This window comes from Chenopodium quinoa, unplaced genomic scaffold (genome assembly GCF_001683475.1).
Source record: "Chenopodium quinoa cultivar QQ74 unplaced genomic scaffold, ASM168347v1, whole genome shotgun sequence".
Lineage (NCBI taxonomy): Eukaryota > Viridiplantae > Streptophyta > Magnoliopsida > Caryophyllales > Amaranthaceae > Chenopodium > Chenopodium quinoa.
In genome coordinates, this window is record NW_018745286.1 from 3,038,227 (window position 1) to 3,049,524 (window position 11,298).

At 40.9% G+C, this 11,298-nt stretch overlaps 1 protein-coding gene across 1 annotated transcript; it reads left to right on the top strand.

Moving 5' to 3' along the window:
* The first annotated feature begins 5,974 nt into the window (after nucleotides 1-5,974).
* On the top strand, nucleotides 5,975-7,039 carry LOC110712043. The gene has a single exon (XM_021890468.1). The coding sequence runs from the start codon at nucleotides 5,975-5,977 to the stop codon at nucleotides 7,037-7,039; it is 1,065 nt and encodes a 354-aa protein (XP_021746160.1).
* The last annotated feature ends 4,259 nt before the right edge of the window (nucleotides 7,040-11,298 follow it).

The window sequence follows — 11,298 nt, forward strand, 5'->3', positions numbered from 1 at the left end:
GCCCCGACCACGTGCACCGTCACCACCACAGCTATACTCTGAGGTAACACTACCCCCACACCATGTGCCTCAACCACCCCCACACCAGCCTAGGCCAGACCCTGAGACCATTTGGGACCTACAGAGTATAGGTCAAGCCATAGGTAGGATAGAAGAGACTCAGGGGGAGCTTAGGGCACAGGTGGGTGACATTAGGAGGCTAGTTGGTTCCCTTGACCAAAGGGTGGGCTACGTAGAGCGGAACACGGGTAGGGGACTTTATCCCATGTACGACGATTATGCTCGTCGTGGTGCTATTCCAGCCGACTCCCTTTACCCCGACTGGTTCCAGCCATCACCCCAGGGATACGTGGATCCCGACTCCCATGGTATTTACACGGACTACTCTTCATTCTCTAGCTACGGCCAAGACTTTCCTTTTGGGGGGATGGGGGGTAACGTTAACCCTAATTATTTTGGTGGGAGTTCTTCTGGTAGTGCAGGTGGCAGTGGAGGTGGTTTTGGTGCGATGGATGAGGATGGTGGTGATTAGCCATGCTGCGGCTAATTCCCGAGTGAATGAGGACATTGTCTGATTTTGGCTTGGGGAAGATTTTTGGATGTAGGTATCTTTCTTTTCTCTCTTTGGTTTTTTTTTTTCCTTTTTGGTGTGTTTAGTATAGTTTTTATTGCTTTCTAGTTAGATTTATTGCTTTGAAAAAATTGAAAAAAAAATACAAAAATACGATCCAATGAATGATAAATCATGCTTCCCTGTGCCTCATTCATTGCATGAAAATTGTTTTGATTCTTGGTATATGATGATGAGTACTGTGGATAGGTTAGCCATGATTTGATGTTTGATTGCTTGGATGCCCTAACATACGTCAATTTCGCCCAACTACTTGTGAATATAGTGCTTGACTAGTTGATTTGGTTAGGAATGTGTGTTAGTTCCTGGTATATATGTCAATGAAGTTGAGTATTGATTTGCAACTTTGAGTAATGTTTGTATGACTCGTTATTATGCAAATTGAGGAGGACAAAGGCATTTGTTCTTATAGGTGGCCTTCAGATAATATTAGATACATATGTTCCCTTCTTGTTACCCATGTTGTTGCTTGTGCCCTTTTATTGTTTATTTAGACACATTACAAGCCTATTTAAGCCTCATTTGTTACTAGTCCCAAGCTTGGCTTGGGGGAGCTAATAGTGAGTGAGGTGAGGGAGTTGCAGTGTGAACATAATTTGCACAATTTTGGGTGGATTTGAGAAGTTAATTATTTGTTCTTATTTTTGTGGATTGGAAAAAAAATTGAGAAATTGTTGTTCAAAGTTAGAAAAATTCCAATGTGAGATAAAAGGAAAAAAAGAGTAAAAGAAAAAATTATTTAATTGTTCAAATGTTCTAAGTTAAGGTTGATCAAAAGAAAAAAGAAAGAAGAAAAAAAAAGAGTTCAAAGTTTGTTTGTTCACTCAAGTTCTATAATGTTATATTTATTTTGTATATATGAGTGAAGTTGTAAGTGTTGGGATTTTTTAATATTATTGGATGTTAGTGAATTTTTAGTAGAGTTGAGTTGTGTTGGAGATGATTTGGTCATTATTTAATTTTGACCTTGGTTTTATTTATTAGGATTTTGGCTCCCTTAAGCATGGCTTTACTCTTACATTTTCCCAAATTTATCCTACCTTTTACCCTTACCTTACGTTACAAGCTTTAAAGACTTTCCGACCTTTGTGCATGGAGTTGTATGAGAGTGAAATTAGTTATTTATCAATGCAAATAGTGATTTGATATATTTCGAGTCGACTACTAGGTTGAGTGTATGTCTTTTAAACACACGAGTATTGTGAGTTTGGGATGGCATTGTTCACATTAAAGGGGTGGTTGGAGAGCGATCGAGTACATATTTTACTCGCCACATAAAAGAGTGAAGAGTGCGTGAGCATTAGTCTTGAATTCCATATACACTTTTGGTTTGCTCTATTTGACAATTGTTAGCGAGGATGAGTAGTTGGATGGATTTGATTGGTTGATTTTGATGCATATTTGTTAGATTTGACTTGAATTGGTTATGCTTGGTTTTAATTGACTTTTGGGTGAAGTATGTTTTATTTGTTCATTGATGAGCTCTTTGCTTTGGGACAAGCAAAGGATTGGCTTGGGGGAGTTTGATATGTTCATTTTATATAGAGATTTACCCCCGTCCCTTGGTCATATTAAGGAGTATTATTGGCTCTTTGGAGCCACTTTTATTACTAATATGCGTTTTCTAGTGTTTTCGTAGTTTTTGGTACTGTTTTATAGGAAATTGCAGATTTGGAGCATTTTCCCGGACTTATGATAAGCCACTACGAGCATTGAAGAATTATGACCATATTTCATAGCCCAAGACCGGTTGGAGTCGTCTAATCGGTGATTAAGGGCTCGACAAAAAAGAGACCGAGGCAATGGACCAAGTATTCAAGACCCAAGGTGGAAAACCCGGAATTGGGCCAAGAGAAATAGCCAAAAGAGAGAGGTCCAGCTTGCCCGAGAGCTCGCCCGACCGGGTAAGCCCTCGCCCTGAGGCGTGCCCGGCCGAGCGAGGCATATAGAAGAAAAGAAGCCCTTCGCCCTGTCTCGCACCCGACCGGGTGCAAGTGAAGATTCAATGTTCAAAAAGGCGGGCCCGGCCGGGCGAAGCGCCGCCCGACCGGGCGCGTGTTTCAGAGGGTGTTTTGACGATTTAATTTGTTGTTTTTATTTAGGATTTTTTGTACTTAAGTATAAATACGTTTTTAGCAAGTAACGAGTACGATTCTCCTCATTAGTTAATTTCTAGATTTTAGTTTTAATCTTAGGTGAATATTCTTGTTTTCTCTCTACACTTTTGATTTATACAATTCATCATTTCCGTTTATTTTGGTAACGATTTCTTCCCCTTTTATTTTTAGTAATTTAATTGCTTTGATTAATTATGTCTTGTTTAATTGCTTTTCTTAGATTAGATTTAAATATGTGTGAGTAGTTTTAATTCTAGGGTTGTGGGATCCATAAATAATATGAAGGGGTAATATGTTATTGTTGATTGTTAATGCTTTGGTTGATTTCCTATTGATTAATTTACTGCTATGCAATTAGATTTAGCCAAATTTAATTGTATGAGTTATGCAATATTAATTCGAGATTCGAGAGATGAGAATTGATGTTTAGGCTTATTTTCAATAGGCAGGTTAATTTATAAACGGTTAAGTCAAGATTCGAGAGGTGCGATTTAATACCGGTGGATTAATTCTGTGATTATAATACGTAGCGAAAGCCCTTTATGATCTGGTTAATTTATGCATTGATGATTGATTATTATGTTTTACCCACGAATATTATTTATTGGTGAACCTATACCCTAGCTAGGCTTTGTTTCATTGGTTTCTCCCTTGTTTAATTTGCTTTACTTTAACTATTTTTCCCCTAGTTTAATTTTCACATAACAATAATTCGGTTACTTAATAGTTTAGATTATATTAATTATTTAGGAATAAAAGACTTGTTTCCCTGTGGATTCGACCCTACTTTCCTATCTATTTTAGTTAGAGGACTTAGGTAATTCTTTTGATTAGGTGATACGACTTTAGCCTGTCAACTACACACACAATCCAAGTAATAAGTTTAGAGTGAAAATTACAGAAAATTACAAACTAAACTACAAGTATGAAAGATAATCACTTGCCTTACTCCAAGCCAACGAAAACAACAAGAACATGAGAATGAGTATGACCACGTGAGTCTTCAATACTTGATACTCGTCTAAGGTGTGAATACACTTTCCTAAAGTGATTATTTCCCCCACAACAGTGTTTGGGTTGAACCGGAAAGTCACTTTGAGATACAATAGACGACACTACGATCTTTGCACTAAGATTTGTAATAAGATGATTAAATTCTCATAGGAAAAACTTAATTGATAAAGATTTAGATGAAGAGATTGCAAGTTTCTTCAAATAAAGTGTAGAGAAGATAGAATATTGAAGAGGAGAGAAAACTGAATTGTATTCAGAAAAACGAAGCCACCTTTTAATAAAAGGAAATAACCGCACGAAAAATCGCAGACAGGGAAGCAGCGCGAACGGAAGGCGGCACGGGCGCGTGATGAGTGGCATTTATGCCACCATTTCACCCTCTTTCATTAGAGAATTCCCCCGATTTGTCACTTGTTTATGCCTCTTCTTACCACTTTTACTTCTATTTTAGTTACTTTAGCTCCTTCTTGTGTTTTCACTTCCCTTTTATCTTTTCTTCTTCTTTTTACCTTCTATTTGTGTGTTTTGATAGCTCCTAGCACTCGTGGGCGAATTTTGGATTGTTAGATGGAGTGGAGATGCTAAGGAAGCTTGCCAAAGGAAGAGGAGATGCCACAAGGGAGAGGGCGCGCTGCTACATAGAGCCACGGGCGCGGACAGGGAAGTCCTGAGCCATTGGGCAGCTTCTGGAGATGGCTGGGAGATGGCGAGCCGCGTGCGCGTTGCTTAAGCCCGCGGGCACGGCAGCATTGGGCCGCGGGCGCGGCGTCAGGCCCGCGGGCGCAGAAAACTAGGTCTGGCGAACCTTTTACCAAGCACGGAGAGGGCGCGACAACCAGCTTGAAGAGCCCTCTCCCTTGCCCATTGCCCTTATTTTTAGAGGAGACTATAAATAGTCTTGAGCTTGAATCTTCAATCAACAACTATTCCATTGGCATCAAAACACTTTGTAGAGAGAGAAAATGAACATCTTTTAGAGAGAGAAAACACTTAGTCTTCAAGATTTAATCTTTGTAATCAAATATTCAAGCTTTATTCTAGATTGTTGCAACTACTTTGATGATTGGGTAATCTTTCAACTTTTATAATAGTATTCTTTCCTCCTTATTGTCTAGTTTTTAGTTTTATAAGTTTTATTGTTCTTATTTATGCTTTCTTCCATAAATTTACATGCTTTATTGGTTTAATTGATTTCTCTTTGACTTAGAATCATGCTAGGGTGTGTTAGTATTGAATACATGTTTAGCTTAGTTGTCATGGCTATTTTCCTTTCTCTAGCTTAGATTTTTAGCTAGGGAAGGGGGTGAAAATCATGTCTATTTGAGTTCCTATTGATTATTGATTGGATTTTACCTCGAGTTGATGATTTGTGCTTAAAAATGCTTGGAGTTATTGTGTGCACCTATAACCCCAATGCTTTTGTCCTAGAATAGATGCATGAGAATGATCTAGTCTAGGATTGATTGATTTCATCAACTTCTTTGAGTAGTTGCATGTGAATGAAGTGCTTTGAGTAGAGTTTGAACTCCTTGGTGTATTTCCTCATTGATTTTCATTAGTGTCTTGTTGGTCATGATTGGAACACCCTCTCCCTAGTGCTTTTTTCCATTATTATCTCTATAATCTTGCTATTCATCTTCATTTTAGAGTGTCTAGTTTAATCATCTTATTTTGGGTTTAATTTAGTCTCTTTTGGTAGATAGTTTGATCATTGAACTCTTCTCAAAACAACCTATAATATCCCCTTTGTCACTAGCAATAGATTCTAGATTTCACAGTAATTGTGCATGACCCTCCGTTTCTTTGGGATTCAACCCTAACTTGCCACTATCTCCCCTAAATTTGATAGAGCTAGGTTAGGAGTAAAAATTGTAGATTTGATCTAGGGTAGTAGTAACGACCTATTATCCCCTGATCAAATTTTTGGCGCCGTTGCCGGAGAAACGGCTTGTTTTGCACTTTTATTGTGTTATTATTGGATTTGTTGCCTTTTATTTTGTTCCTTTACTCCCTTGCTAGTCATTGCTAATTGTTTGCTTAGCTTTGGTGGATGCAAAGGAGATCTCAAGGACCTCCTACTTACTACATTGACCACGAAATCGACCGCACTTTGAGACAAGTCCGAAGACTTTATCAAGAAGTGGGGCGAGGTTTTGGTGCCATTTTTTATAGTGAGAGTGATTCTTGGTCTTCAAGTTCTCAAAGCGAGGAAATGGCGAGGCAAAAGAATGATATTTTGTTTCGTGAGTTTGGAAATCCCGAGGATTATGAACTCACCGGTGGGATATTGCTACCCGTTACGGAAACCAACTTTACCATTCATCCTCAATACACTAGAATGGTTCAAGCAGAGCAATTTTCGAGTTCTCCAAGTGAAGATCCTATCGAGCATCTTGATAGATTTCTTGAGCTTTGTGCCATGATTCAAACCAACCAAGTTTCTCAAGAATACATCCATATGCACTTATTCCGACAATCTCTTTCGGGTAGAGCAAAGAAGTGGCTCAAACAAGTCAAGCCAAACACTCTCACGACATGGAGGGAGGTAGTCAAGACATTCTTGAAGGGGTTCATTTCCGAAGAAAAGACCGCTGAGATGAGAAGGAAAACTGCATCATTTGAACAAGAAGCGGATGAGAGTCTTAGTGAAGCTTGGGAAAGATTCAAAGAGTTGGTACAAGCGTGTCCTCATCATGAATACAATCAAATCTTGCTCATGAGGTTCTTCTACGATGGTTTGGAACCTATGTCTAGAGCTAACTTGGATGCGGGGGCGGGTGGACAATTGATTAAAGTCCCTCAAAATCATGTTGAAGAAACGATTGAAGAGGTAGTGAAGAACTACTCTTGGGGTGGTAGAAGGAGGAACGCACCAAAGAAGGGTGGAAAGTATGAATTGGAGAAAGTTGATCAATTGCAACATCATATTGAGCTTTTGACGAAAGGGCTTGCAAAGTTGAATACTTGTGTCAATAGTGGGGCAAGCTCATCTCAAGTCAATTCCTTCTCTTGTCAAAATTGTGGTGGCACAAACCACGATACATCTTATTGTGGAGGTTTGAGCCCGGAGCATGTAGCGGCATACAACACAAGGCAAGATGGATATAGGGGAAGTGGCGGAGGAGTATCTTGGAGGCAACCACCACCCGGATTTGCTCACCAACCCCAACAATGGAATCAACAAGCTCAACAAACCTACAACTCCAACCCCCAATACCAAAACCCACCTCCATTCCAAACCCAAAACCCAAGGGGAAACTACCCAAGAAACAACTAACACCATAATAAAAAACAATACAACAATCAAAATCAAGCGACTCTAAGGAGTCAAGAGCAAGCATCTCAACCCGATTCTACTCAAACCTAAATTCTTCAACAACTTCAAGCCATGATTCAACAAATGCAAGAGGTCAAGGCTCATAACAAGATGGTTGATTCACAACTAGCACAATTGGTCGAGAGAGTTCCTTTCAACTCACCTTCTACTCTACCCGGACAATCACAAACTAACCCTTCAAACATTGTGAAACCCGACTCTTGTAAGGCAATCACATTGAGATCGGGTACGTCCTATGAGGGTCCCAAGGAGGACGATTGTGAGGAAAAGAAGGAAGGAGAAGAGAGCGTGAGTCAAGACAAGGAAGTTGAAGAAGAGAAAGTTGTTGAGAAAGAGAGAAGTATGGAGAAAAAGTAGTCTAAAGATGTGGTGACATCCTCAACTCTTAGTGAGACTAGGAATCTTGATGGAACGGTTCCTTTTCCCGATCGACTAGCGGAGAGGAAGTTGAATGACAAATTTGCAAAGTTCCTTAGTGTGATGAAGAACTTGCACATAAACCTCCCTTTCATTGAAGTTGTCACACAAATGCCTTCATACTCCAAGTTTTCGAAAGATATTCTCAGCAACAAAAGGAAGATTAATGATGAGCTTATCACTCTCCCCCATCAAGTGAGTGCACTTGTTCAACATAAGATGCCCAAGAAGCAAAAGGATCCGGGGAGCTTTACTTTGTCGGTAAAGATTGGGAACATGGAAGCTAGGGGCGCCTTAGCCGATCTTGGAGCGAGTGTTAGCTTGATCCCCCTATCCATTGCTCAAAAGCTTAACATTGAGATGATCCCTACAAGGAAGACTATCCAATTGGCTGACCGTTCGGTGAAGTTTCCTTGTGGCGAGCTTAAAGATGTTCCTATCCAAGTTGGGCATATATATGTGCCTTATGATTTCGTAGTGATGGATATGGAGGAAGATGTCGATACTCCCTTGATTTTGGGTCGTGAAGCTCTCAAGGCCTTGGGGGCGGTGATCAATTGCAAGAACAACACCATTACATGTGAGGTAGCCGATGAAAAAATTGTTTTTGAGTTCTCTAAGCTACTCAAGACCCCCATGGTTGAGAAGTGCTATAGGGTTGATGTTGTGAATGAAGAATTAGATCGCTTGGGAAGGGTTATGATGAGCCCTCAAGATCCAATGGTTGAAGCTCTTACATGCGAGGAAGAGTACCACTCTTAAGAAGCAAAAGAATTTGTCATGGCCATTGAAGAAGCCAAAAAGGAGGAAGAGGATGATCCTAGGGATGATGAGCTCGAACAAGAGGAGGAAAAATTGGAGGAGAGTTCCAAGCCTCCTCCCAAAGGTAGAACTCAAACCCCTTCCCCCATCTTTGAAATATGCTTATCTTGGAAATGAAGGGAAATACTCTATTATTGTTAATGCTACCCTTGATGGGCTTGATTTAAAAAAATTGCTTGATGTGTTGAGAAAATATAGGGATGTGATAGGGTAAAGCATTGATGATATTAAGGGAATTAGCCCTTCTTTGTGCATGCATCGTATTCACCTTGAGGATGATTAATCCACCTCAATTGAACCTCAAAGGAGGTTGAACCCCAACCTCCAAGAGGTTGTCAAGAAAGAATCTTGAAATTGCGTGAAGCGGGCATAATCTATGCTATCTCCGATAGCAAGTGAGTTAGCCCGGTTCACGTGGTTCCAAAGAAAGGTGGAATGACCATTGTCAAGGGAGAAGGAGGAGAGGAAATCTCCACCCGGACGGTGACCGGGTGGAGGATGTGCATTGATTATAGGAGGTTGAACAAAAATACAAAGAAAGACCATTTTCCTCTCCCCTTCATGGACCAAATGTTGGAGAGACTCTCCCATCATGCTTTCTTTTGCTTCTTGGATGGATATTCCGGCTTTTTCCAAATCCCTATCCATCCAAATGATCAAGAGAAAACTACTTTCACGTGTCCATATGGAACATTCGCATACCGAAGAATGTCATTCGGGTTATGCAATGCTCCTTCAACTTTCCAACTATGCATGAGTTCCATTTTTTCTGAAATGCTTGAAAATGAGATTGAGGTTTTTATGGATGATTTTAGTGTTGGTGGCTCGTCTTTTGACACATGTCGTTACTATCTTGAAAAAGTTTTGAAAAGGTGTCAAGAGACGAGTTTGGTGTTAAATTGGGAGAAATGCCATTTTATGGTCGAGGAAGGTATTGTCCTAGGCCATAAAGTATCAAAAAAGGGCATTGAAGTTGATTCGGCCAAGGTTTCGGTGATTGCCAAATTGCCCCCTCCTACTTCCGTTACGGGAGTGAGAGCTTTTCTAGGGCATGCCGGTTTTTACCGGAGGTTTATCAAGAATTTTTCATCAATCGCCAAACCTTTGACCGAATTACTCAAGAAAGATGTTGTGTTCAATTTTGATGAGGCTTGTCTTGAGGCATTCCAAAAACTCAAGGAAGCCCTCATTTCCTATCCTGTTGTGCAAGCTCCGAATTGGAGCTTGCCTTTTGAGCTAATGTGCGATGCAAGTGATTTTGCAGTAGGTGCGGTTCTTGGGCAAAAGAAAGAAGGAAGATCTCATGTCATCTACTATGCAAGTAGAACGCTTGATGAAGCTCAAAATAATTACACAACGACGGAGAAGGAAATGCTTGCGGTTGTGTTTTCCATGGACAAGTTTAGGTCCTACCTTATATGCTCCAAGGTGATTGTGTACACGGATCATGTAGAGGTCCGATATCTCATGACCAAGAAGGAAGCAAAACCGCGTCTCATCCGTTGGGTTCTTTCGCTCCAAGACTTTGACATGGAGATGAGGGATAAAAAGGGAGCGGAGAACTTTGTGGCGGATCATTTGTCTAGGCTTCCTTTTGAGAACAAGGAGGATGTGCCGATCAATGAAGAGGTGGGGTTCGAAACTCTCATGGCTATGGCTTCAACATCTAGCCCGTGGTACGCGGACATAGCCAACTATCTTGCTTGTGGAGTCGTTCCTCCGGAGTTTTCTTCTCAACAAAAGAAGAGGTTTTTTAAGGAAGTGAGGAGGTACTTTTGGAATGACCCTTACTTGTTCAAGCAATGTGTAGATGGCCTCTTCCGGAAATGTGTTCCGGACCATGAGATCGAAGGAGTTCATGAGCATTGCCACTCATTGCCGTGTGGAGGATATGGAGGTGTCGAAAAGACGGTGGCGAAGATCTCTTAATCTCTTCTATGGTGGCCAACAATGCACAAGGATGCCCACAAGTTCGTTTCAATATGTGACAAATGCCAAAGAAGTGGGGGCATAACCAAAAGGGATGAAATGCCTCAACAAAACATTTTGGAAGTGGAGCCATTCGATGTTTGGGGTGTTGACTTCATGGGGCCTTTGTTTCTTCTTATGGGAATATATATATATATATCTTGGTGGCGGCGGACTATGTGACCAAGTGGGTTGAAGCTATACCCTCCCCCACCAACGACCACAAGGTTGTGCTCAAGCTTCCTCAGAAAATCATATTTCCGCGATTTGGAGTTCCTAGGGTGCTAATCAGTGATGGAGGTACTCATTTTTCCAAAAAACAATTTGAAGCTCTTCTCAAAAGATATGGAGTTCATCACAAGGTTGGACTACCTTACCACCTTCAAACTCAAGGGCAAGTGGAGGTGTCAAATAGAGAGATCAAGAACCTTCTTGAGAGGATGGTGACCAAGTCTAGAAAAGATTGGTCTCTCAAGCTTGACAACAAGCTTTGGGCATTGAGGACGGCATACAAGACCCCCATTGGTACAACCCCCTACCGGTTGGTCTATGGGAAGGCTTGTCATTTGCCAGTTGAGTTGGAATATAAGTCTTGGTGGGCGATCAAGGAGCTTGACATGGATATGTCCTTGGCGGGTGAGAAGAGATTTCTTAAGCTCAATGAACTTGAGGAGCTCCGATATGACGCCAATGAGAACTCAAGGCTCTACAAGGAAAGGACTAAGAGATGGCACAATTTGGAAGACTACTCCCTACGGGTCCTTTGAGTTGGAGGCGGAAGGGAACAAGTTCATGGTTAACGACCATCGTTTGAAGCACTACCATTGCAATAATCAAGTTGGCATAATTGAGTGCATGAGGCTCGATCCATCGGATCCTAAGCCACCTTTTTTATGATGATTTATTATGGTCAAGCTAATGACCTCATAAAGAAGCGCTTCTCGGGAGGCAATCCGAGTTTTCAAACTCTTTTGGTTTTGTATTTCTTTTGC